Here is a 25,193-nt window from a genome sequence, read left to right on the forward strand (position 1 = left end):
CCCCAGCCACCCTCAAACCCGCAAAGCCCCAAGCAAAGGCAACCCCTTGCCCCCCTTTTATCTCTTCTTTGTGTTCATACTTACCACCATCTCGTCTTAAATTCCACCCCTGCAGACATCGGCTCATATCCTTCCTCCACCCTCCGATTTCCTGCAAGCCTATCGTTCAGTCTCTTGCTATCTAGGGCAGCTTGTTTATTTCATATCATTGAGGTCATGTAGTATTTGTCCTTCAATGTCTGGGTTGCTTCACTCAACATAAGGTTCTCAAGATTCATCCATGTTATCACATGTGTTTGTAGTGTGTTTGTTCTTACAGCCGAGTAGTATTCCATTGTGTGTATATACCACATTTTATTGATCCACTCGTCTGTTGATGGGCTTTTGGGTTGATTCCAACTTTTGGCAATAGTGAACAATGCTGCTATGAACATTGGTGTACATATATTGGTTTGTGTTCTTGTTTTCAGTTCTGCTGGGTATATTCCCAGCAGTGGTATTGCTGGGTCATATGGCAAATCTATGGCTAGTTTTTTGAGAAACCGCCATACTGTTCTCCAGAATGGTTGGATCCTTCTGCATTCCCACCAGCAGTGGATGAGTGTTCCCCTTCCTTCACATCCTCTCCAGCACTTGTATTCTTCTGTTTTTTTCATAGCTGCCAATCTTATGGGTGTAAGATGGTATCTCATTGTGGTTTTGATTTGCATTTCCCTGATAGCTAGAGATTTGGAACATTTTTTCATGTACTTTCTTGCCATTTGTATTTCTTCTTCGGAGAAGTGTCTGTTTAAGTCTTTTTCCCATTTTTTAAATGGATTGTTTATCTTTTTATTTTCAAGATGTAGGAGTTCTTTATATATGCAAGTTATAAGTTTCTTATCAGATATATGATTGCCAAATATTTTCTCCCACTGTGTGGGCTCCCTTTTTACTTTCTTGACAAACTCCTTTGAGGTGCAGAAGGCTTTAATTTTGAGGAAGTCCCATTTATCTATTAGTTCTTTTGCTGCTCGTGCTTTTGGTGAGATATTCATAAATCCATTACCTATTACAAGGTCCTGTAGATGTTTCCCTACACTGCTTTCTAAGGTTTTTATGGTCTTGGCTCTTATATTTAGGTCTTTGATCCATCTTGAGTTGATCTTTGTATAAGGTGTGAGATGGTAATCCTCTTTCATTCTTCTACATATGGCTATCCAGTTCTCCAGACACCATTTGTTGAATAGGCCACTCTCTCCCAGTTGAGAGGGTTTGGTGGCTTTATCGAATATTATGTGGTTGTATATGTGAGGTTCTATATCAGAGCTTTCAATTCGATTCCATTGGTCTATATGTCTCTCCTTATGCCAATACCATGCTGTTTTCACCACCGTAGCTTTATAGTATGTTTTGAAGTCAGGTAGTGTGATTCCTCCAATTTCGTTTTTCTTTTTCAGTATGTCTTTGGCTATTCGGGGTCTCTTTCCTTTCCAAATAAATTTCATAGTTAGTTTTTCTAGTTCCTTAAAGAAGGCTGCATTGATTTTTATTGGGATTGCATTGAATGTGTAGATCAATTTTGGTAGGATAGACATCTTAATAATGTTCAGTCTTCCTATCCATGAACAAGGAATAGTCTTCCATTTATTTAGGTCTTCTTTGATTTCCTTGAACAATCTTGTATAGTTCTCAGTGTATAAGTTCTTTACCTCTTTAGTTAAATTTATTCCTAAGTATTTGATTTTTTTATTTACTATTGTGAATGGTATTTGTTTCTTGATTTCCTCCTGATCTTGCTCATTATTGGTGTACAGAAATGCTACTGATTTTTGCGCATTGATCTTATAACCTGCAACTTTACTAAACTCATTTATGAGTTCTAGAATCTTCGTTGTAGATCTCTCAGGGTTTTCTATGTATAGGATCATGTCATCTGCAAATAATGAAATTTTGACTTCTTCCTTTCCAATTTGAATGCCTTTTATTTCTGGTTCTTGCCTCAGTGCTCGAGCAAGTACTTCTAAGACAATGTTAAATAGGAGCGGCGACAGTGGGCATCCTTGTCTTGTTCCTGAGTTTAGGGGGAAGGAGTCTAGGATTTCTCCATTGTAAACAATATTGGCTTTAGGTTTTTCATATATACTCTTTATCATGTTCAAAAAATTTCCTTGTATTCCAATCATTTGGAGTGTTTTTATCAAGAAAGGGTGCTGTATTTTGTCAAATGCTTTTTCTGCATCAATAGATATAATCATGTGATTTTTTTCCTTCAATCTGTTTATATGGTGTATTACGTTGATTGATTTTCTTATGTTGAACCATCCTTGCATACCTGGGATGAATCCCACTTGGTCGTGGTGTATAATTCGTTTAATGTGTTGTTGAATACGATTAGCAAGTATTTTGTTAAGTATTTTTGCGTCTAGGTTCATTAGAGAAATTGGTCTGTAATTTTCCTTTCTTGTGATGTCTTTGTTTGGCTTTGGTACTAGGGTAATGTTGGCATCATAGAAGGAGTTGGGTAATGTTCTTTCTGTTTCGATGGTTTGGAATAGTTTCAGCAGGATTGGTGTCAGTTCTTTCCGGAATGTTTTATAGAATTCACCTGTGAAGCCATCTGGCCCTGGGCTCTTCTTAGTTGGGAGATTTTTAATAACTGATTCTATCTCTCTGCTTGTGATTGGTTTGTTAAGATCATCAATTTCTTCTTTTGTCAATATGGGCTGTTTATGTGTTTCTAGGAATTTGTCCATTTCCTCTAGATTGTCGTTTTTGTTGGAATATAGTTTTTCAAAATATCCTCTTATGATAGTCTTTATTTCCGTGGGGTCAGTGGTGATATCGCCTTTCTCATTTCTTATTTTGTGTATTTGCATCTTCTCTCTTTTTTTCTTTGTTAGTGTTGCTAAAGGTTTGTCAATTTTGTTAATCTTCTCAAAAAACCAGCTCTTGGTCTTGTTTATCTGTTCAAGTGCTTTCTTATTTTCTATTTCATTTAGTTCTGCTCTTATCTTTGTTATTTCCTTCCTTCTTCTTCCTGTTGGGTTACTTTGTTGTTGTTTTTCTAATTCCTTCAAATGTGCAGTTAGTTCTTCAATTTTTGCTCTTTCTTCTTTTTTGATATATGAATTTATGGCTATAAGCTTCCCTCTCAGTACTGCTTTTGCTGCATCCCATAAATTTTGGTATGTTGTGTTATCATTATCATTTGTTTCAAGGTAGTCATTGAGTTCTTTTGAGATTTCCTCTTTGACCCACTGTTTTTCTAAGAGTGTGTTGTTTAATTTCCAAATCGTGGTGTGAAATCTGGGCTTCTTTCCCTTGCAAATCTCCAGCTTGACTCCACTGTGGTCAGAGATAATGTTTTGTATGATTTCAATCTTTCTGAATTCGTTCAGCCTTTCTTTGTGGCCTAGCATATGATCTATCTTGGAGAATGATCCATGTGCGCTTGAGAAAAATGTATATCCTGCTGTGTTTGGGTGTAGCGATCTATATATGTCTATTAGATCGAGCTCCTCTAATATACTATTCAGATGTTTTGTTTCTTTGGTGATTCTCTTTTGAGATGTTCTGTCCAGAGTTGATAGTGGTGTATTAAAATCCCCCACTATAATTGTAGATGTATCTATTCTTTCACTTAGTTTTTCCAGCGTTTGCCTGACGTATTTAGAGGCACCCTTGTTAGGGGCATAGATATTTATGATTGTTCGATCTTCTTGACAGATTTTCCCTTGGACTAAAATGTAGTATCCTTCTTTGTCTCTCACAATTGTTTCACATTTAAAGTCTATTTTGTCTGATATTAATATAGCTACTCCTGCCTTTTTTTGGTTATTGTTAGCTTGTATGATTGTTTTCCAGCCTTTCACTTTCAATCTCCATGCGTCTCTGGGTCTAAGATGTGTCTCTTGTAGACAGCATATGGATGGGTCATATTTCCTTATCCAGTGTCCCAGTCTGAATCTTTTGATAGGTGAGTTTAATCCATTGACATTCAGTGTTATTACTATCAAGGAATTATTTGTGTTAGCCATATTTTGATTGGATTTGTGTTTGTCATATTTTGTTTGTATATTTTTTTTTGTCTTTTTTGTTGTTGTTGTTGGTCTTATATTCTCCTCCAACTTTGCCTTTCCTGTTTTTTCCTTTCTTCCTGCAGAACTCCCTTTAGAATTTCTTGAAGGGGAGGTTTCTTGTTGGTATACTCTTTCAGTTTCTGTTTGTCTGCGAATATTTTGAACTCTCCATCATGTTTGAATGCTAGTTTAGCTGGATAGAGTATTCTTGGTTGGAAATTTTTTTCCTTTAGTACCTTGACTATATCATACCACTGTCTTCTTGCCTCCATGGTTTCAGAAGAGAAATCAGCACTTAATCTAATTGAGCTTCCCTTGTATGTGATGGTTTTCTTTTCTCTTGCTGCTTTTAGGATTTTCTCTTTGTCTTGAGCATTGGATAATTTGACAAGTATATGTCTTGGGGTGGGCCTGTTGGGGTTTATGACTTGTGGAGTGCGCTGTGCTTCTTGGATATGTACATCTGTCTCTTTCAGTAGATTTGGGAAGTTTTCAGCCATTATTTCCTGCAACACTCTTTCTGACCCCTTTCCCTTCTCTTCACCTTCTGGAATGCCTATAATACGTATGTTTGAGCGTTTTGCATTGTCATTCAGGTCCCTAAATCCTAATTGGATTTTTTCTATCTTCTTATTGACCCCTTCTACTATCTGTTTGATTTCTGATGTACTGTCTTCCACATCACTAATTCTCTGCTCTGTCTCTTCTAGTCTGCTGATATTTGCTGCAAGTGTATTTTTGATTTCTTGAACTGTGGTGTTCATTCCCATCATATCTGTTATGTTTTTGCGTATGTCTGCAATTTCCCCTCCAAGTGATGTCTTCATGTTGTTAACCTCTTTCATTACTGCATCAAATTTGTCGGTGATAAATGTTCTGAGATCTTTCATTGCTTGTGCCAAGTTTTGCTCCCCTTCGTGATTATTGGTTTGTTGATTGGATTCAGCCATGTTTTCCTGATTATTGGTTTGGTTCGTAGATTTTTGTTGCTTCCTGGTCATCTCTTTATTTTGACGAATTTAATCAGTTCCTTAGCTTCTTTGTCTGCTCTTGGAGGTTAATTAGTTGTTATTTTTGCACAGGTGTTATATCTTCTCTTTGTCACTTTTTTCTTCTTATTCTAGTTACTTGTTGTTGGTTAAGTTCACTTTAGAGGAAAGTATTAGTGTTGGGGAAAGGCAATTGTGTAAGCAAGGGAAAAGTGTAAAGTTGTATTGGTGATGTATGTTAATAAAGCAGGAATATGAGATCTGGAAGGATGGAGGTTAGATTCATGTAGATTGTATAGAGTTATAGCTGTAGGTAGAGTACCTTTTATGAAGTTGATGACTGAATTTGGGAGGAATATGGTATGAAATACACAGCTATTGTTTTCATGAGAGAGGGAAAATGAAAAGAAAGGTAATAGTTTCAAGAGTGGATAATAGACAGAAAACAGAACAAAGGTATTAGAAATTAAGAGTTAGACACTTTGTGGATCAAAGAACGGGAGGTGGGGGGTGGAATATAGGAGAGACAGTAGATGATAGTGGATATCAAGATGCAGGGGAAGGGGGATAGTGTAGGTAGCCTAAATCAGTTCACACAGAAATGAGGCAGTGGAGGATGGGAAAACCCAGCAAATGTGAGGTGTTCCCTGTAGCACCTATTGTATACTTGAATTAAAGTAAAAATAAGTGGAAGATGAGGGACAAGAGGGAAAGAGAAAACCGAAAAAAAAAAAAAAAAAAAAAAACTAATTATAATAAAGAAAAAAGAAAGGCAAGAAGAAAGGAAGAAAGAAAAAGAGGATGGGCAAACGGTGGGGAACGGATAGGGAGAAGAGAGATACAGGTACACACGTGTCACAATTGCAACACTACCTAAAACAACAACTTCCCCCCGCTTTGCCCTAAAACCCCCCCGTCTGTCTGCCCAAATGGGTCTGCAAGCACCTCCCTTCCCACAAACCCCCAATAGGCCGCCCAGGGCCCACGAACTCCCCAGTACTGCAGATGCTCAAAAAAAAAAAAAAAAAAACAGAAACCCCTCCGCAGGCCCGGCTCCGCCCGCCGCGGAGGCTTGGACCGGCTCTGCCCGGCTCCTCACGCCGCCTTGGCCTGGCCTGGCTCCGCCCAGCTCCGCTCGCTACAGCGGCCCAGCCGGCTCCGGCATCCACCTCCCGCCACCGCGGCCTGGACCGGCCCTGCCCGGCTCCGTACCCGCCGCGGCCTGACCCGGGCCCGCCCGGCTCCAAACGCTACCGCGGCCCGCAGCCGGGGCCTGAACCGGCCCCGCCCGGCTCCAAGCGCTACCGCGGCCCGCAGCCGGGGCCTGCACCGGCCCCGCCCGGCTCCAAGCGCTACCGCGGCCCGCAGCCGGGGCCTGCACCGGCCCCGCCCGGCTCCAAGCGCTACCGCGGCCCGCAGCCGGGGCCTGCACCGGCCCCGCCCGGCTCCAAGCGCTACCGCGGCCCGCAGCCGGGGCCTGCACCGGCCCCGCCCGGCTCCAAGCGCTACCGCGGCCCGCAGCCGGGGCCTGCACCGGCCCCGCCCGGCTCCAAACGCTACCGCGGCCCGGCCCGGCCTGGCTCAGCCCCACCGAGCGGGGCTAGATGCCTCGTCTCCGCCTACCCAAGAAGGGAATCCTCCACAGGTAGCTGGGATCTCCGTGTATATTTCACAGACGAATCCTCTCTGTTACCTTCCCTCCAAATCGATGTCCAGACACCTCCGGACCAGCAAAAATCCTGAAACAATCCGGTCCCAAAGAGTCTCCAACGCCGCCCAGCCGATTCCCTGCAGAAGACTCTAACAGGGATGTTCACTCAGCCGCCATCTTGCCCCCTCTCCGTTACTAATTTTTTAGCTTCTTTTTTTATCTTCCATATTACATATTATTTGTTATGTCAAACATTTTGCCACTATGTAACATGGACCACCATTTTTTCAGCCTCTTGAAAGTTTTTTTTTCGCTACTACCATCCAGTCCCCAAATAGATGCTATATAATTTACATTTTTATTAGAGCAGAAACCCTTTTCTTGTCCCTAATTTCTAAATCCTCTAATAACAAAACACAGAATCTCAGTGACATGCAATAATAAACATTTATTTCTTGTTCATGGGTCTGCAAGTTATTAGAAGTAGCAATGTTTCAGGCTGCAGTTATGTTTGTTGCCTGGAGCAACTCAGCTTCATGCTACATAATGGATTTAGGTCTGTATTAGCCAGGTTCTACAGGATATATATATATGCCCTATTCATTATATATGTATATGTATATAATGATAATTATTACAGGAATTATTCACATGAATGTGGGCATGGTCAGGCCCAAATTACAAAGGGCAGGCCTCAAGTGGGAACTTCAGTGGTTTTAGATGATTTCGCTGGGAGAAGTGGCTGGCTAATGTAGAGTTGGAAATTCTTTCATCTGACTGCTGACATCATCTTTTCTCCTTTTAAGTCCTTCATCTGATTGGATGAGTCTTCTCTCATTGTTGAACTCTCTTTAGTTGATTGTAGATGTAATCCACCATAGATACAATCAACTTACTGAAGATTTAAATCCCTAAATTTCCTCACAATAACAATCAGGCCAGTGCTTGCTTGAGCCAACAGCTGGACACCATAACCTAGCCAAGTTGCACGAGAACTTAATTTTCACAAGATCTATTCCACATGTCTCAATGGTGCACAGGCTGAAGCAGCAGTGGCTGTCTGGGCATGTTGTTTTCAAGGCAGATGTTGGAATCTTCTAAGGGGCAAGTAGAAACCACAGTCTCAAGTCCTAGTTTCATAACCAGCACTTTCTCACTCCCACAATCCCTTAGTGAAAGTAAATCATAATGGCTAAGCTTAACATCAGTGGGAAAGGGAATTATACTCCTCCCATGGTGGAGGAGAAAGGAAACAGTTGCTGAACAATAATTTACCACAGTGTGGTAATGTGAAAGAAAGTATGCTGGGGCTAAAAGCATGTGTGGTAGTTAATTTCATGCATCAACTTGACTAGGGTTATGGTGTCCAGTTGTTTGGGCAAGCACTAGCCTTCTCATTACTGTGAGCGTGTTTCATACATGGAATTTATATATATATATCATCAGTTGATTGCCCCTACAATCAACAAAGGTTATTTCCCTCAACAATTGGGGATTCTTCTCATCCAGTCAGTTGAAAATCTTAAAAGAAATTATATCTCAACTTTAGCATTGGCTCTTGCCAGAATTTGCTGCCAGTTTTTGCTTTCACTGGGGAATTCAGACTAAGGACTTCAGCATCACCTTTATCAGGGGTTCCAACTTACTGCCTGTCCTATGGAGTTCAGTCCTGCCAGGTCCATTGCATGAGCCCGTGCCTTACAATGAATTTCATATATGTGTACATGTGGCAGAAGGTATCATCCAGTTTGAGTTTAGATTTTCTGGCAAGGATCTGAAGTTTATTTACTAGTCAGGGCAGATTGTTGGCAGACGTATTTTCATAAAGCAAAAAAGAGCCTACCCACAAATTTAGACCTTGAGAAATGGTCATTCCACTTTAACTGAAAAGCAGATCAAGGGAATATTTTAGGGTACATTCAAGTTTTTTCAAAGGAAGCCAAAATTTTTCAAAAGACATATGTCAAAATACAATTATTTACTTTTTAGGATAATTAATATTAAGTAATTCTTTATGGCCATAATTTAATTTCATAGTCATTTTCCTATTGAGGCTATAGCTAGGCACTTAAAATCTAAAGAGAAAAAGAAAACAAGTATTTTCAACCCATGTGATACATTTCCTAAAGAAAAGGAAGTTCAGAATGCAGTTTTGTTTTATACCACTTGTGAGCATTTCTTTTGACCATACGTTTGGTATGCTAATGTGCAGACTTCCTGTTGCTTCCTGTTGTCATATTATTCCCTTACATGACTTCCCACTGATAACAGAATAAAGCCCAAATTCCTTTATCACAGTGTAATCTAGTTCTTGTAAAACTCCAAATGTGCTTCATTATTTAACACCTGTGGAAGATTGTGCATGGTATCTTCTTCCTTTCCTTGTCAATTCCATCTGGAAAAAACCTACTCATTCTTTAGCATGGGCCACAAGTGTTACCTCCTATCCAAGCTTTTCCCAGTTCTCTCTTTTCAGCCCTTAATGTATTCTATATATCATTTGGTTGCTGCTGTTATACATAAGATCATGGTTCCTTCTGGCTGCTATATTAAAAAAAAAAAGAAGAAATATAGGGCAACTCAAAGAACAAACAATTTAAAACAGGAATTTTAAGATTAAGAAATGATGAGCGGATGTGGCTTAAGTAATTGGGATCCTCAACCATATGGGAGGCTGTGGGTTCGATTCCCAGGGCCTCTTGGTGAAGAAGGCAAAAGTTGGTCTGCACTGTGGAGTCCATGCCACAGAGAGCTGGTGGCCTGTGCCACGGAGAGCTGGCATAGCAAGATGATGCAACAAAGGGAGTTTCAGAGCAGAGACAGTGAGAGACACAGCAAACCAGGGAGATGAGGTGTCTCAAGCAACTGAGTGCCTCTCTCTCACACTGGAGGTCCTGGGATCAGTTCCCGGGGCCTCCTAAAGAAAAAGATGAAAAAAAAAAAAAAAGATAAGCATACACAGAAAGAACACACAGCAAATGGACACAGAAAGCAGACAGCACAAGCAACAAGAAGAGGGGGTGGGGGAGATAAAAATTTTAAAACTCATGCTTTAAAAAAACAGATTAAGAAATTATTTTTAAAAGAATTAAAAGGATTAACAATAGAAATATGGAAAAATATTAAAATCAAAGTAAATTCATTTAAACAAATAATTTTAATATGAAATATTTATGAAACCATAAACACAAATGAAAATGTTAAACTTCACAAAATAATTCATTTAAATGTAAAATTAAAAATTAAAATGCACTAAAGGAAAAAAAATGCAGTCAAGGGAAGTAGGTGTGGCCAAAGCAATTGAGCTCTGGCCTACCACTTTGGAAGCCCCCGGTTCAGTTCCTGGTGCCTCCTAAAGAAGATGAACTGACATGACAGGCAGGCATGGTGAGCTGACACAACAAGATAACACAACAAGAGACACAAGGAGGAAAACAATGATAGAGAGACAACAAAGCAGGGAGCAGAGGTGGCCCAAACAATTAGGTACCTCTCTCCCACCTCAGAGATCCCAGATTCAGTTCCAGGTGCCGCCTAGAAAAAAAAAAGGAAAAACAGACACAGCAAGTACAAACAATAAGGGGGTGGGGAAAGATAAATAAATATATCTTTTTTAAAAATGCAGTCAAACACTTGAAAGTATAAAATAGCCATTTCAAAATATTTTAAAATTATAGGTTGAAGGAGTAGCATAAAAGTAAGAAGGTATTTAACGTGGCCTCTTAGCTAGCTAGAGTAATCAAAGATAGCCTATTTAAATCTCCCAAACCTACCTACAGATATTAATGGCATTGAGGACCCTTTTGATTAAAGGCATTTTATTTTTAAATCAAAGAAGCTTATTTATTGGATAGAGTCAACAATGAAGAAAATGGAAAAATTCCTATCTATTCTCCTGCTTTCCCACCTCTTTTCCTAGGAAAAGGTACTTTCACTTCCCTGGACAGTCTCCTTTTCAGAATAGTAGTAGCTGGTAACAAAAATGATCTCTCATCTTTAACTGATTACATGGATTCTTGCCAGAGCTCCTGTCCAGGTAAAGTCAAAGGGAATGTATTTTGTCTCAAGAAAGATATGCCAAGCATAACAGTCTCATCTACTGACTGAGATTTCCTCCTATCCATCAGAAACAGGATTTATTTCTTTCTCTTCCATCTCATCCATAAAAAATGGAACCTTATTTTGTCATTTGTTTATAGTTCATTTGAGAGAGATGGGTTCTCTTGAATTACTGTTGGCTAATTTGTTTCTTTGTTGACTAAGGAGAAAAAGTTTAATTACTATGAAAATAAAATTTCTGGTGGCCATGTATTACTGATTAGTACCTTTTTATCCCTAATTCATTTATTTAAAACAGGGCCTTTTAAACTAAAGCCTACTCTCCAAGATCCTAATTTTATTTTTCTTCAAGTAAAATAAAAAGATCAGTCTTCTTTAGGAAATTGCCCATATACAAATTAGTAACTATTCCCTGTTCTTTATCTCCCAAGGTGATATAATCAGAAACAGAATCGTACAGCTTGTATAGGAAGCATTGTATTAACATCAAGAAACAATAATGATAGGTTTAAAACATAATAATTTGTAAAAATAGCTAAAATAGAGAACCTAAAGGAAAAGAAAAATTAAGTTGCATAATAATTTACCTAATTATAAAATTTATGCAAAGAGTTAAGAGAGTAGGAAAATATTGAAGAGAAAGTAAAATAAATTTAAACAGGTACTAATAAGCAAAATTAAAAGGTTAAAAAAAAGGAAAGATAAGCTTCTAAGGGAAAATACCAATTGGAATGAATTTTATAGTGTTAAAAGTAAAACTAAAGCATTTAAAAACTAAAATGTTAAAAATAAGTGTTCAGTAATGTGAAGCACATGTGTGTACATCTACCATAGGCAAAAAATAGAAGTGTATATTTCTAACTTTCATTTCCCAAATTCTGAGAATCTTGAAGGGGAAGTGCTTCAAGGGACAGAGAATTGGGTGTTTGGTCGTGCTCCATGGCCTGGACTTACATACTCAATTCTTTTTTATAAAGGTGAGAAACAAGTTTTCAGCAGGCAACCACAAGTGAACATAACCAGACCATTGGTGACCTCGCATTTGCCCAGGAACAGAGCATCAGCAAATTAATTTTAAAATTGATATGCAGTTGTATTATAATTGAGTTATCTAGCTGTGGTTAGCATTCTTTGCTTTTTGTTAAGGTAAAATTATTCAAATTTTTAAAATCTATTTTTAATAGAGAAGATGCTGTGCTTTTTGAATATAGAACTATGATCTTCATATTTTTAAGAGAAATAACAAATATTTCACTCAGAACTGTAATGGATATTCAAATGACTAGAAAAGATGAATTGTATTTGCATATTAGCTCTATATTGCTGAAAGAATGTTGTAAATGAATTCAGCACCATGGTGTTAGGGGACTAGAAAAAGAAACGGGGAAAGTGATAGATTATTATCACAGTAAAGGTACAAATTCCCCAGGTGGGGAATTCTACCTACTCTAGCTTTTATTATCCTTAGGATAGTGTTCTATTTATTTCATGAGTACAGAAGTTTTAATTGGCTGTGTCATGTTCCAAAGACAAAAGAAATGCCTAATCCACCCTAACAAACTTGTTAGTGTCTGTTTATACCAAGAGGATTTCTGCTCTGCAGAGGATAATATTATTATCTTTTTTCCTTTGTTGGTAAATCAAAGTTTTACACTGACCTACAGCAGCCAAGCATACTATAAAGCAAAGTTATCTCTGGCTAATGCAGATGTTCATCCTTTTAGTTGAATGTTTTCTGTTTTACTTCCTTTTTATTTTTTGAGAAATGTTATAATTCAAAAATAATTCCATAAGAAAATGTTAATTAAATTTGCACATTAATTTATCTAATTACAGGTTTTTGTTTATTTCTATTTTAATGATGTTAACTGAAGTTTTATGATTTTTTTCCTTTAGATATGTTACTTGCAGACTTTTTGCTTCTTTGAAAATGTTTTGGTAGTTACCACATAGTCACTGTAGGAATGATTTATACAACAAGTTTACCTATTTACCTGGATTTGTATTTTTTACAGAGTTACAGTTTTTCTGGAAAAGTGATTTCTGTGCTATAACCTTCTCAGTACAAGATCTTTCACATAATAAAAGGGGGAGGGAAAGTTTCAGTCCACCTTAATTCTGTTACTGTTTGCTTTGTTCAGCAATCACTCTGATCCTCCTGGCAGGGAACAAGATCCAGAGAACAAAACTAGTAGTGATTGTGTAGATAAAAAGGCAATGAATTCTGCTTTTAAGGTAAAGGGAGAATAGTCTACAAAAGAATGAAAATAGGACTAAAAGAGTGGCATCCTTAACCTACAGATCTACTGTAGCTTTGAAAATCTCACACTGCAGAATAAAGTGTGACACTACAAAGATACATAATTATGTGACTGAAAATCTTGAAAGAGGTCACCATTTAAATAGTTCACAAATACTTAACAAGAAAATAGACTACATTATTCTGAGAAGCCAGAAAACTCTTTTCCTTAAAATGATAGGATAGCGTTTTCAGCAGTATATGAGGTACCATAATATATTATTTATTCCTTGCCAGAACAACTCTTTAGATACGGCGGAGATGATGGGGTCAAGAAGAGTACTCCAGAGAAGAATGGGAAAGAAATGTCGGAACAAACTTTACAGAAGGTAGTCTAATCTGTAATATATTGAGCTGAGAAAGTTAAATCTGAATTTTAATATAATAGATTAAATTTTAAAACGAGGGCTCATGAATTTAAACCTTGTGTGAATCCTTAATTTAAATTCATAATTCAAAATCACTGCTTTGCCAAAATGGGGTTAAAAAAAATCCATGTTAGTGAAATAAATGTAGAAGAACTTGTGCTTCAGTTGGCATAAATCAAAATGTTTTCAAAGACAAAGTAAAGAGAATAGAAACCATCAAAATTTTGACTGTATGGCTTATTAGTTATAACTTAGTGGGTTAAGTTTAAAATGGTTCATTAATGAGTCTATGCTACACATCAGTAAACATAGATATACATATTTGAACTGAAAATAATAGCATAATTTTGGATTCACCACAGAAAATTTTGAAGTTAAAAATATATATGGCTCATCTCATTTTAGATAAAAATGTATACACACGTGATTCAGTATAGCTTTCCAGATACTGATTAGAACCCTTGTGTAACTCTTCTCTTCACTATATAACAGACCCAGCATTAATAATACAATATTGTTAAAAAGTCTTAATATTTATCTGTATAATTTTATACTTCATATTTTATACGTACATTTATTATTAAGTTCAGTTAGGTGGGCTTGGTTGTATTTTACCACTTTTCTCATATGTTATTCTCATAAAGAAATTTCTATTTTAATAAGTTCATTCTTGTAACTGTCATTTGGCTACACTGGATTGGTTGAGCTTCTGATAAATCTTTGATACCTAGGTAGAGGTACAAATATATAAACAAAAGTATTAATGTGGCTACTTATATTTCTTACATCTGTGAAGTGACTCGTAGGAAATGTAGTGATTTACAGCAGATGATGGGATTTCTTGCCTCTAACAGTTGCCATATGGTCATTTAAAGAAGGCTGTCATCTTGTTACTACTGAATGACACATGTCAGGTTAACATAATAACAGAGAGCAAGAAATGTTCACCTTCCTTTATCTTAACATAAAGGGAGTAATTGAATAATCTATTTATGTGAGCTAGACTATCAGATAGTTTATACTAGTTTATCTTTGTTTAAGAGCAATATTTTTGTTTGCAGGTTTTGTGTTATTTTTAATCTCTTTTTAAATATAATACTAGGCTACTACTTACTGCCTTGGGATAGAAACCCTAAAGAAATCCATTATTTAATTCCATTTACCATAAATGTCCACTACCATAGTAGATCCAGAAATCTATTTTGAGGGCTGAATAACCAACAGGAATTATTTTCATTGGACCATATGTCAAATTAGCTTACTAATTTGTCACTATTTTTATAATTAATCTTATACAGTTGCATGGTCCCTCTAAGAGGACACTGGACCACAGAAGTAGGAAAGTTAAGGTGCCTGCAAAGGCGGCACCTTCCCAAAGTTGGTGGGGAACAGTATATATATATATGTATATATATATTTTTAAAGTTATTTTATGCTTTTGATCAACTTCAGAGAGAAATTGCGGTAGACAATGGGGTTAGGTACAAATTGTCAATATCTGTTTTTATGGTAGAGGAGAGGAATGAGAAGAGGCATTTTTCTCTTCAGTTAAGCCAAAGGAGATGAAAAGAGGTAAGGTTTTTAAAGAGAAGTCTGGTTTGCCTTTTTTTTAGCAATAGGAATTTGGGCTAGAGTTAAAGGAAACAGTTGATTTTGACATGGACACTACTTAGCTTTGTTATTTGAAGAGGTATCTCAGGCTGTCCAATGACTGGCACTCGTGTGTCTCATCAGGCGCTTCTGGTGAACTGGCACTCTTGGGTAGTTGATTTTATTCAGGATTAGTACACCAAGCTGGACATTCCTTTAGCTTTAATAGCTGTGGGAGTGATCATAACTAGAGTAAAGTTTTTATATTTTGGCTTTAATTGAGTACTTCCTGATAAATTTTTTGACTGTTTTTTTTACTAGGTTTTGTCTTTTGAAAACCTGTTTGGCTAAGCTGGTTAGGGCATTTCTTCCCAGATGTGTGCCTCGGTGAAGTTCATGAAGGACTTTTCACTGCACTGTTCCTGGCAGGTAGACCTGAGCATTTCCAACAAGCTTCCCAACAGTTTCTGGAGTGAACCCCAAGCTAGCTGCCCTGGTTTGTTTATCCTGGGTACACTGTGGAACTTTAAGTACTAGTAAAGGTGTTGGAATAAGGGGTAGGAGGGAAACCTGGGTTGAGAGTTTGACACACCCTTATTTGCGCCTTAAGGGTTTCTAGTAATTGAACTTGGTATTAATTAACCAACTACCTGTAAGCCACTGGTGGCCCTGGGCTTAAGCACATTCTTTACCTGGTGTGGGGTGAAGACTGTGAGAGGTTGCCCCCAAGCTAATCTGGTAGCTTTCTTAATTAATGGCTTATAACCAAAATGTTTCTAATGCTATGATACAATTTTTCTTTGCTCTAAAACCATAAGCAGAGGCAAGGAGGGGGGGCCCAGACTTGCAGTAATGGTAAGCAAAGGCAAAGTCAGTTTATAATTACCTTCACAATAGTTGAAGTCTAGGGGTAGGTGAAGTTGGTTATAAAATAACCATAATTAAAAGTAAGTTTAAGTTATAATTACCATTACTATAGTAAGCACTAGATAGACTTCACGTAGCCATAAACAAAGGTAAATTAGTTTAAGATTACCATTACAATAGCTGAAATCTAGGCTATATCTACTCTGCTGTGATAATTTCAGTTATTAATTTTTTTTACTGTTTTATATATAAAGGTGCCTATACAATGATTTCAACTCTTAGTTTCTAAAAAGTTTTTACTTAAAATTAATTTGGGCACCTTTATTTATTAACTATGCAATTAAAAGAATTTTATTAGTAACAACTCTGTGTAGTTCTTCCGCCTTTCCAGCAATTAAATAAATTTCACTCATGAGTTATGCATTAAATCTACTAGCAAGACAGTATTGGCATTTAAAGATTCATTTTTAGGTTACCTTTCACCATTACCCAACTTGTAACAGATGAAACCCAGATCTGATTTCCTAGGCACAAGCAAACTGACAAAGTTAAATACAGATTTCAAAGTTGAACACAATGTTATGCACAGATTAAAACAGAAGAATTTTATATATTTAGCATTTCCAGGAATTCTTTGACTTTATTTGATGTCACATGAGGTTTTCTTTTTGTTTGTTTTTGTTTTTTGATCATTATTCACACCTTTTATAGGCATGACTGAGTTTAAACTGAGAAGTTTGAGGTTTATTTCCTCATTTTTTAAGGAGACATGCCATGAGGTTTCTAGGTTTCAGATCTATTTGTTCCCCACCTTTTTTAAAAAAAATTTTTACACCGGTTTAACTGGAGTTCTGGGTTACAAAGAGGCTGCTCTGTGGCCTTGTGGACCAGCACCAGGCCTAACTTCCCAATTCCTGCCATGGGGACTGCCGTGGGGAGCCTACTGGCATGCCAGAAGCTGTGCATATCATTCTAGAAAGAATGAAGAGACACCCTTTTAGTTGACTGACCTGGCATTTCAGAGTTAGAGCCTAACCAAAGTTCACCATTTCACACAATTCAATACCACCATCCGGAGGCATGAAAACATACACTGGCATCAAATAAACCAACAAACACTAAAGAGCCACAGCACACAGACAGAAACACAAAGCCCATCAGTTTGACTCATAATTTCCATTTCTCCAGTATGGCTGTTTTTGAACTACAGCTTGTTAATTATTGTAACCTTAGTGAGGGGGAAGTGCTTGCAGGACTTTTTGCCCACTCTTGTTTACAGAACAAGTTCATTTGCAATCCAGTACCAAAACAAAGGCCTATTTCTGGTCAAACATTTCCACTGCTCAACTCATATTCAGACCAAGCCTTATTACAAAAACCAAACCATTTTTCTGTAACCAAGATCTTCCAAATCCAGACCAGTTTTTCAGGATGCATCCTAGTGGATGCACTGGGATACTGATGCCTCATTTCCTGTGGTGACAGAAAGAAAGAGAGAGCAGCCAAAATAAAGGCACAAGAGGCAGCAGGCCTTTTTTCCTTTTGTTTTTTTTTCAAAGTGAGATAGTGAGAGGACTTAAACCCATCAATGCCTCTCCCACTGTGACCAAACCTTCACTGTCTCAGTGAAGGCAAAACCAGATGCCAACCTGCAGTTAGCTAAAACCAAACATCAGGCTTTTTTTCTTTTCTTTTCAGACCTGGAGAAGATGGCTTCCCCCTCATCTTTTGGAGGTACTAGGGTTCTCTTTGGGAGTTGATCAGGCTACCCTTCTAACATTTAAAGTTAGGCTTTTCTGACACTATGCCCTCCAGGGAGTCTTACCTGTCTGGTGTGTGGAGATTCTTTTTCGTTATCAGGATTTCCTTTTAAACTCTTCTGTGTGTCTGATATTTTCCTGGGAGGGTTCCAACAGAGCCCACAACCTCTTTCTGGACTAAAAGGAGTCCAGGGGCACCCTGGATTGGGGATTTGCCTGAGCCCTAGCAAATCCCTAGAGGTGCCCGAAAGGGGCAGCGAAATGCTGCCATCTCTGGCCATTTGTTGCATTCCTGGAAAAGCCCCCAGGAAATGTTGTGGAAGCAGAGAGATTCATTGATTGTGTATTGAAGGCCAGGACTCAGGAATATTCTTGAGAAGGAAAAAGGTATTATGACTAGCCGGGCCTGGGGACTCCTGTCCAAAAAGCCGAGCCCTGAATAGGATTTCTGGGTCCCTCTTATACAGAGGATGTAGGAGTTAAATGGTGCTTTTATGGAAAAAGGGCTTTGTTAGTTTCTTAGAGTTTTAAGTGTTTGTCTGAGTACCAGATAGGTTTTGAATTAGCATATTGCCCACATTCTAGGTAAGCTTGAATTAACATCACCCACATTCTGTCTGCATGTAACTTTGAATACACCTTCAGTCTACATCCTTTCTGAACATTTAAAGCCTATAGGGCTTATATGTGTGTGTGTGTGTATATATATATATATATATATAACTTAATTGGCTTTCTAGAAGCTAGGCACACTTGGAACAGAATTAGATAATTTTGAATTCATGCACAGGGTATATTAGTTGAGGTGCTCAATAGAGATCATGTTTATGAACCTATCTGGTAAATGGTAAAATGTACTTTAGAACAGGAGTTGTGGTTTTTATTAATTATTGAATATCTGAATCAGATATCAACTCCATGAAATTTTTGTACTTGAGTTAGAATTAATTGGTCTTTCCTTGACGTTCAGGTTTATGGAACTTAGATCACATCTATTATTAGATTTAATTAGGCAAATATCCATCTTCAGAAAGTTTTTGAAATTCCTTAAGATCAAGAATTATAAGTTGGTATTTCTATGTCCTGCAACATGAAATTTGTTTATTGAATTAAATGGAAAAAAAGGTAATTATATTTCAAGCTTAAATGATTGCAATTTAAAGTTGTTAAGTTTTTAAAAAATTCTTTATTATATAAAACTAAGGACCACATTATTATAAATACATTTTTCTAATTTAGGGCAAAGCACCCTCAATAGAAAATTTTGTATTTAGTTTTTCATATAATTATTGAATATTGAAGCAAATTTGTAGTTAATAGTATCTTTATGTACCTATTTTAGTTTTTTTGTGTAAATTGTTTTCTTCAGAAAATGTTTTTCATAATGAATAGACTATATAGCAAAAGCACTTATGAACTCAGAAAGCAGCACTAAATTTATTGGAATCGAGTTGTGTTGCTTTGCATAGAGTTTTAACTTATTTTAACATTCTTTGCCTTTTATTCAACAAATGTTTTATTGCATTTCAGAATGTATTCACCTACACTACCTTAGAATTGTTTAGAAATCAAGTACTTATATTTATTCTGTCCTCGTTCTAAATGTACTTTTATTTTTATAAGTTAGAAATGATTAAAATATTATAGATTTTGGATTTGGATTTTTAAAATATATTGAACGCTTCTGTTTAGATCATTGAGTTGGAAAATCGGATAAAATCTTTTGAGAAAAGGTCGACAAAATTAAAAGAAGAGAATCAAGAATTAATGAAAGAAAATGATTTCCTGAAATCACTCTTAAAACAGCAGCAAGAAGATGCAGAAACCAGAGAAAAAGAGCTGGAACATCTGGTGAAGAAAAATGAAGATGTAGAAAAAGAGAAATCTGAACTTCAAGTAAAAATCAGTAAGCTGGAGAAAGAAGTCACTTCCCTAAGGAGACAAGTGGCAGAATCTAATAGGATGAAAAATGAAAATGAACAGCTGATGAATCCAGTGGAAAAACTGCAGCATTCAGCAGACAAAGCTAAATCTGAGATGGCCACCACAGAAGTGAGATCTGGACAATATGGTTGTAAGACAACCACTACCAAGGTTAAATTTAAAGCTGCCAAGAAAAAGTGCTCAGTTGGTCGTCACACTATTCTCAATCACTCCATCAAGGTTATGAGCAATGTGTTTGAGAACCTCAGTAAGGATGGCTGGGAGGATGTGAGTGAAAGCAGGTAAGGGCTCTCATTAACTTAGCTCTGTGGTGGGGACACTGTGCATATGTAAAGCACCGTCAAGGAGATTGAATTTCAACTACTGTCGATTTGGTATTCAGAAAAAATACTGTCAGATCCTTTGAAATATCTTGGGAGGTCTTGTTCTGAGCTTATTGACTGAAATTTGCATGCAAAATTAGCCACAACTGCATGAGTATTTGAATAGGTGCCAGGAAACCCAAAAGAAAGCAATGCTTGATTTCTTCCAGTGATGCTATTTTCATGCAGTCATGAGGCTTGAAATTGACAGTTTGGCAGGTTGATTTAATTTGCTGGCCCTTTGCATATTCACCACTGACAGCTAAGGATTCCCAGGCAAGTCTTACTAAGTCGGTTTGGTTATCTTGTGACATGCCGACCTGGGAGGAGAAGCATTTTTCCCCCTTAATTTAGTTAGATAAATTTTGAATGACCCATTTCAGCTTGTTACCAGATGTCTACAAGCTGTTTAACATCTTTTAAATTAAGAACCATTTTCACTAATTATTTCATGTATGTATTATGCAAAGTCATTGTACTAACTTTAATTGAATTGTGGTTAAAAATTAGTTATTTAATGGTATAGCCCTGTAGATTCCTAGTCTTAAGTTATATAATCCCTAGTGAATAGCAACAGGAGAATATTAAAAATCTATAATATTTCTTTCTCCTATCCCTGCTTATACATTCACTTACATACTTGAAGCACATCAGTAAAACCACAAAGGCAAATGAAAGATAGAACACCTCCTTTCAAAAATAGACAAAAGGGAAGTTCATTGTTGCAGGAATTGATGAGACAATGTACCATAATTTTTAAAATTCTGTCTTGTTTTATAATAATATATATTTCATTCAATTTTCCCTAGTTTTTTTTTTTAATCCCAAATAGTAGTTCTGTTTAAGATTCAAGATATCTCTAGAAAATTTTCTTAGCCACAGACACAGAACTGAAAATTATCTTAAAATGTGGTCCCAAGCTTTTCTGTACATTAGAATCACCTGGGGATTTTATAAAAATTCCAAAGCCCAGGCCAAACTCCAGACCATCTGAGATAAAGGCATCGGTATTTTTTGAAACTCCTCACATGACTCCATTGTGACAGTGGTTCCCAAACCACTGTCTTAGAGGATCATGGGTCAAGCTTGGTAAGCAAAGAAACCTAAAAAAACAGATTTACTGATAGTGCAGAACAACTAAATCTGCATTCCCATTTTTCTGTAACCTCTTTTGAGGTTCCTCTTCTTTGCTTCCCACAAATGCATTGAGTTAAAATCCTATTTAATTTAAAACCCACTAAGCAATTATCTGTATCATCAAGAAGATTCTAGTTTTTCACTAATTATATAGCACAACCTCTTGGTACTACCACATTCTTATTAGTTGGAATACCGTGGTATAGTTTCTTCATAGATGAGTATGTTTGTATGATTGTTAGGTAAAGTATTCAGTTTGAACTTCATCATATTAGTGCATGTGCATAAGGGCATGTATTTTGGTAGTTGTATCAGACTATATCTCTTAAATATAGACTTGCCATTCAAACAATTTAGCAGTGAAACCTGATTTTTCACTGTGAGGATTAAGTATTACATTTCCTGCCTGACAGAACATATTGCTCAGCTGCAAAGAATTCTCAAACAATTAAAAATCAGAGTGGCGCTTCAGGGACTTCAGAACATTCTATTTCTTTTATCTTTTCATAGTCTGAAATATAAAAAGTTACATGGATACTGAGAAAAATAGAACTTGGTCTTTAAAAAATACTAGATTATATTATTACCTTATTAGTACTTATTCCCCATAATTGAATGGTAATGAAAAGAACATACCCATTTAGTGATGGGTGACAGTCAGTTGTTCGATTAGGAAGAAGAAAAACAGAATTACCCTATCCCTAGCAAATTAAAGGAAGATAATGAAATATACAGGGAAAAGGAGAGAAATTGGAATTTATTAAGTAAATTATAATTTCTATTTGCTTTTATCATTAAATCCTTTAATTATTTTAAAAAGTGACTGTCTGGTTCCTCTCCCAAAGCCCATCATAAAAGTTCATGATTCCCTGTCTTGATTATAACTGACTTAGAATAACTTTCTCACTTTCTCTACCAATGTATTTGTTGTCATTTGAAATTATTTTAAAAGACATTGATCCACCTTGACTTTCCCTCTAATTTGTTTCAATAATATCATGTCATTTTGACTCTTTTAAAGTCCACATACTTAGTCCTGAAGCCTTTTCTGTGTTTTTTCCATTTTCACTTGTAAAGTAATATATTCACTCACATTGTTGTGGCAGCTGAGAGAAGTCGGTGATCGCAGTATTGAGGACCAGGACATGAGAGTCTTCTGAGAAGGAATTTTATTACAACTGCCTGGGCCCAGCAGACTTCTGTCCAAAAACTCAGCCCAGAGCAGGATTTCCAGGTCTCTTTTATACAGAGGATTTAGGAGCGGGGTTCCAGCGGTGCTTTTGGCATGAAAAGAATTTTCTTTGTTAGCTCAAGTTTCAGTTTCTTAGGGTCTAGGGGTTTGTTTGGATACCTGGTAAGCTTGAATAAACATACCACCCACATTCTGTTGGAACGTAAGCTTGAATACACATACAGGCTACATCCTTCCTGAATACACAGAGCCTATAGAGTCTGTATCACTTAATTGGCTTTTAGAAGTCTGGGCAAGTTTGAATACAGAATTAGGTAAGTTGAATACATGCACATACACGTACAGGCCATATTGTTCCCCCTTTTGATGCCTGCTAAGTTTGTTAAGCTTCAGCATTACTACTGTCAGAGTCTCTCTGGACTGACTGGTATGTATACAGAGCCATGAGATGGGCAACTGTATTTTTACCATATTGTTTATTAGGGCATGTATCCTTTTTATGATGAAAGGGAGGAGGCAAGGGAATATGGTGCATCCTCTTATGAGGAAGACAATTATTTCCAATAGAAATTTGAAATTTTCTGCTATTGACTGCCAATTTCCGAAAGGATTCTTTAAATTCCAACTGTTCCAGGTTTGCACTGGAACATGGGCAATTTGTTTGTAATTTCATCGATAACCTTTCCAGTGCAGTCTAGTTCAAGGCAGCAATTAGAGAGATTGAACTTTCTGCAAACTCCCCATTCAGCTGCCAGGAGATAGTTTAGGGTGAGATGGTTTAATAGATAGTGTTTCTGAATTTGGTTTGCTGTTGGGCTAATAAGGTTAGAGCATTGGGCGATTTCATTAGTTATTATTTCTACCACAGCTTGTAAGCGGATGATGCGGTTTAGCATATAGATAGGGGTTCGATAACCCCACATGCCATCTTCCACCCAAGTTGCTGGCCCATAGTACTGGACTATACACTCAGGGGGCCATTCATCACCTGCCCAGGTAGTAACAGCCCTTTTTTCTCTGATGTTTTGATATACTAGTTGGCTCAACTCTTTCCCTTCTGCTAAGGGAATGAGGAAGAAGGAGGGTTTGATTGTACCGAGCATACAAGTGCCACACCAATTTTGGGGAAGTTCTTGGAATGCGACTTTCCCACAAATCCAGTACAGACCATTTAGGGCAGTAAAGGGGTCTTGTGCAATGGAGTTTGACACGGCGATTAATTTTGGGATAGTACGATTTATGAGAATGAGGTCAGATTTTTTCCATGTTCCCCAAGGCTCTGTTGTATTGGTGGTATGATTTTGGAAGCTTCCACCATACATGTTAGGTTTCCAACAGATATAAAGGAGTTTACACATACCCTTGAAGCACAATGTTTTCCTATGACAGAAGTTTGTAAGGGCCATGTACCATCTTGGGGGATGGTTGGGAGGCCAGTTTCATTATATGGTTGGCTGTAATTGTATTCTCTAGTTTCCTGGGGCCATTGGTTTTCCATGAGTAGCAGGAGGAGACATTTAAGACTGCCCCTACTACTTCAGCTAGGTTTATAAAGAGGTTTTTTGCTATTTGTGGAATGGAAAAGTGTTTTTCCATTTCTTCATACAAGGAGTGAAACACAGAGTGGGCTTTACTTGTAAGTGGGTGTTTCTCATACCCAACCCAGGTGTAGACTCCTGGGTCTATTCCTTCACTATCAACGTAGAGGCCCATTTGGACTCCCTGAGTCTGCCAGGATTTAGCGTTTAGGTTGGTGAGGTTTAAGGGGTTACATTGACTGAGTAGACAGTTGGGGCTGTTCCTTTGGTGAAGACGGCTGTTTGTCCAGTTGTGTTTGTGTCCCAAGTGGCCCAGGTGACACAGGACCAATAGGGGCAGTAGTATGCACCTCGGTATTTTCACCAGTAGCCTCCCTGCTGCACTTTTCATTTTTGGAGTGCAGAAATACTTATCGTTACAAGTATATTCCTGCTCCAAGCAGAGCCCTCCACAGTTGACATTCCATGGCATCCCGGAGTCTGTGACCTGACATGCGTCAAATAAGAGGGAAACTTGTTGATTCTGGCTAGTGACTTGGGTAGAGTTAAGTAGTTCCCTGTCTTGATTAGACCCTCTTATTTCCCACTGATGGGAGACTACTGGGGGCTTGGGTCAAAGCAGGTTACTAGACCAGATACGTTACAGACACTATAGGAGATTCCCTGAGACTGGCAGGTGGTTATATGGCGCTTGCAGGTGTAATGGCTATGATATATTAGTGTAGTATTGACATGGGCCCCTGGTCACACTTGTTGGATATGTGGCCCACACTGTGGCATCCCTGGAACCAAGGGAGGGCCAGGGCTAGAATTAGTGAAATCAACCAAAGGGACCTTGTAACTGGGATTAAACCAGATTCCTATTCTTCCACTGTGCATAAACCAGTCAGCTTCCAGGGTGTGATTGGAGCAGAGCTCGGTGTTCCATCCTCAACCTTCAGTCATGTGTGGACCATCAGCTCCTGGCGTGTGACTGGGGCAGGGCTTGGTGTTTTATTCTTTTGCAGGATGAGTTTGGTTGCATTGTGGGTATCTGGAATACAGGTCCAGGACTCTGGAGCAGCTCGTTTGACCCGGCTATGGTGTATCCATGGGGTGATTTCAGCTACTTTAACTGCAGTGGGGGTGGATAAAATGACAAGATAGGGTCCTCACCATCAAGGAGTTAGTGGGGCTGATTTCCAGTCTTTGACCCAGACTGCATCTCACAGTTGGTACAGGTGTATGGAGCTGCTTAAGCTAATGGAGGCCCTTTCTTGGACCCAGTGATGCAGGTTTTTTCCTAAGCTGATCATTTGCTGAGCTCTTGGTAAGTTTCCTCTTCTCTGAGGTCCCCTTCTGTATTTTAGATTATTGCAGGGGGGTGTCTCCCAAAG

At 37.8% G+C, this 25,193-nt stretch overlaps 1 protein-coding gene across 4 annotated transcripts in view; it reads left to right on the top strand.

The window, feature by feature from the left end:
- The window catches only part of CNTLN (centlein), a 425,457-nt gene that overhangs the window by 266,128 nt on the left and 134,136 nt on the right, over positions 1-25,193 (top strand). For all 4 annotated transcript variants that reach the window (XM_058301902.2, XM_058301903.2, XM_058301901.2 and 1 more), the window contains 2 exons: positions 13,297-13,388; positions 19,337-19,869. In XM_058301902.2, the coding sequence (XP_058157885.1) occupies positions 13,297-13,388; positions 19,337-19,869 (625 nt within the window). The remainder of the gene's footprint in view (positions 1-13,296; positions 13,389-19,336; positions 19,870-25,193) is intronic.

Source organism: Dasypus novemcinctus, chromosome 8, assembly GCF_030445035.2.
Source record: "Dasypus novemcinctus isolate mDasNov1 chromosome 8, mDasNov1.1.hap2, whole genome shotgun sequence".
NCBI lineage: Eukaryota > Metazoa > Chordata > Mammalia > Cingulata > Dasypodidae > Dasypus > Dasypus novemcinctus.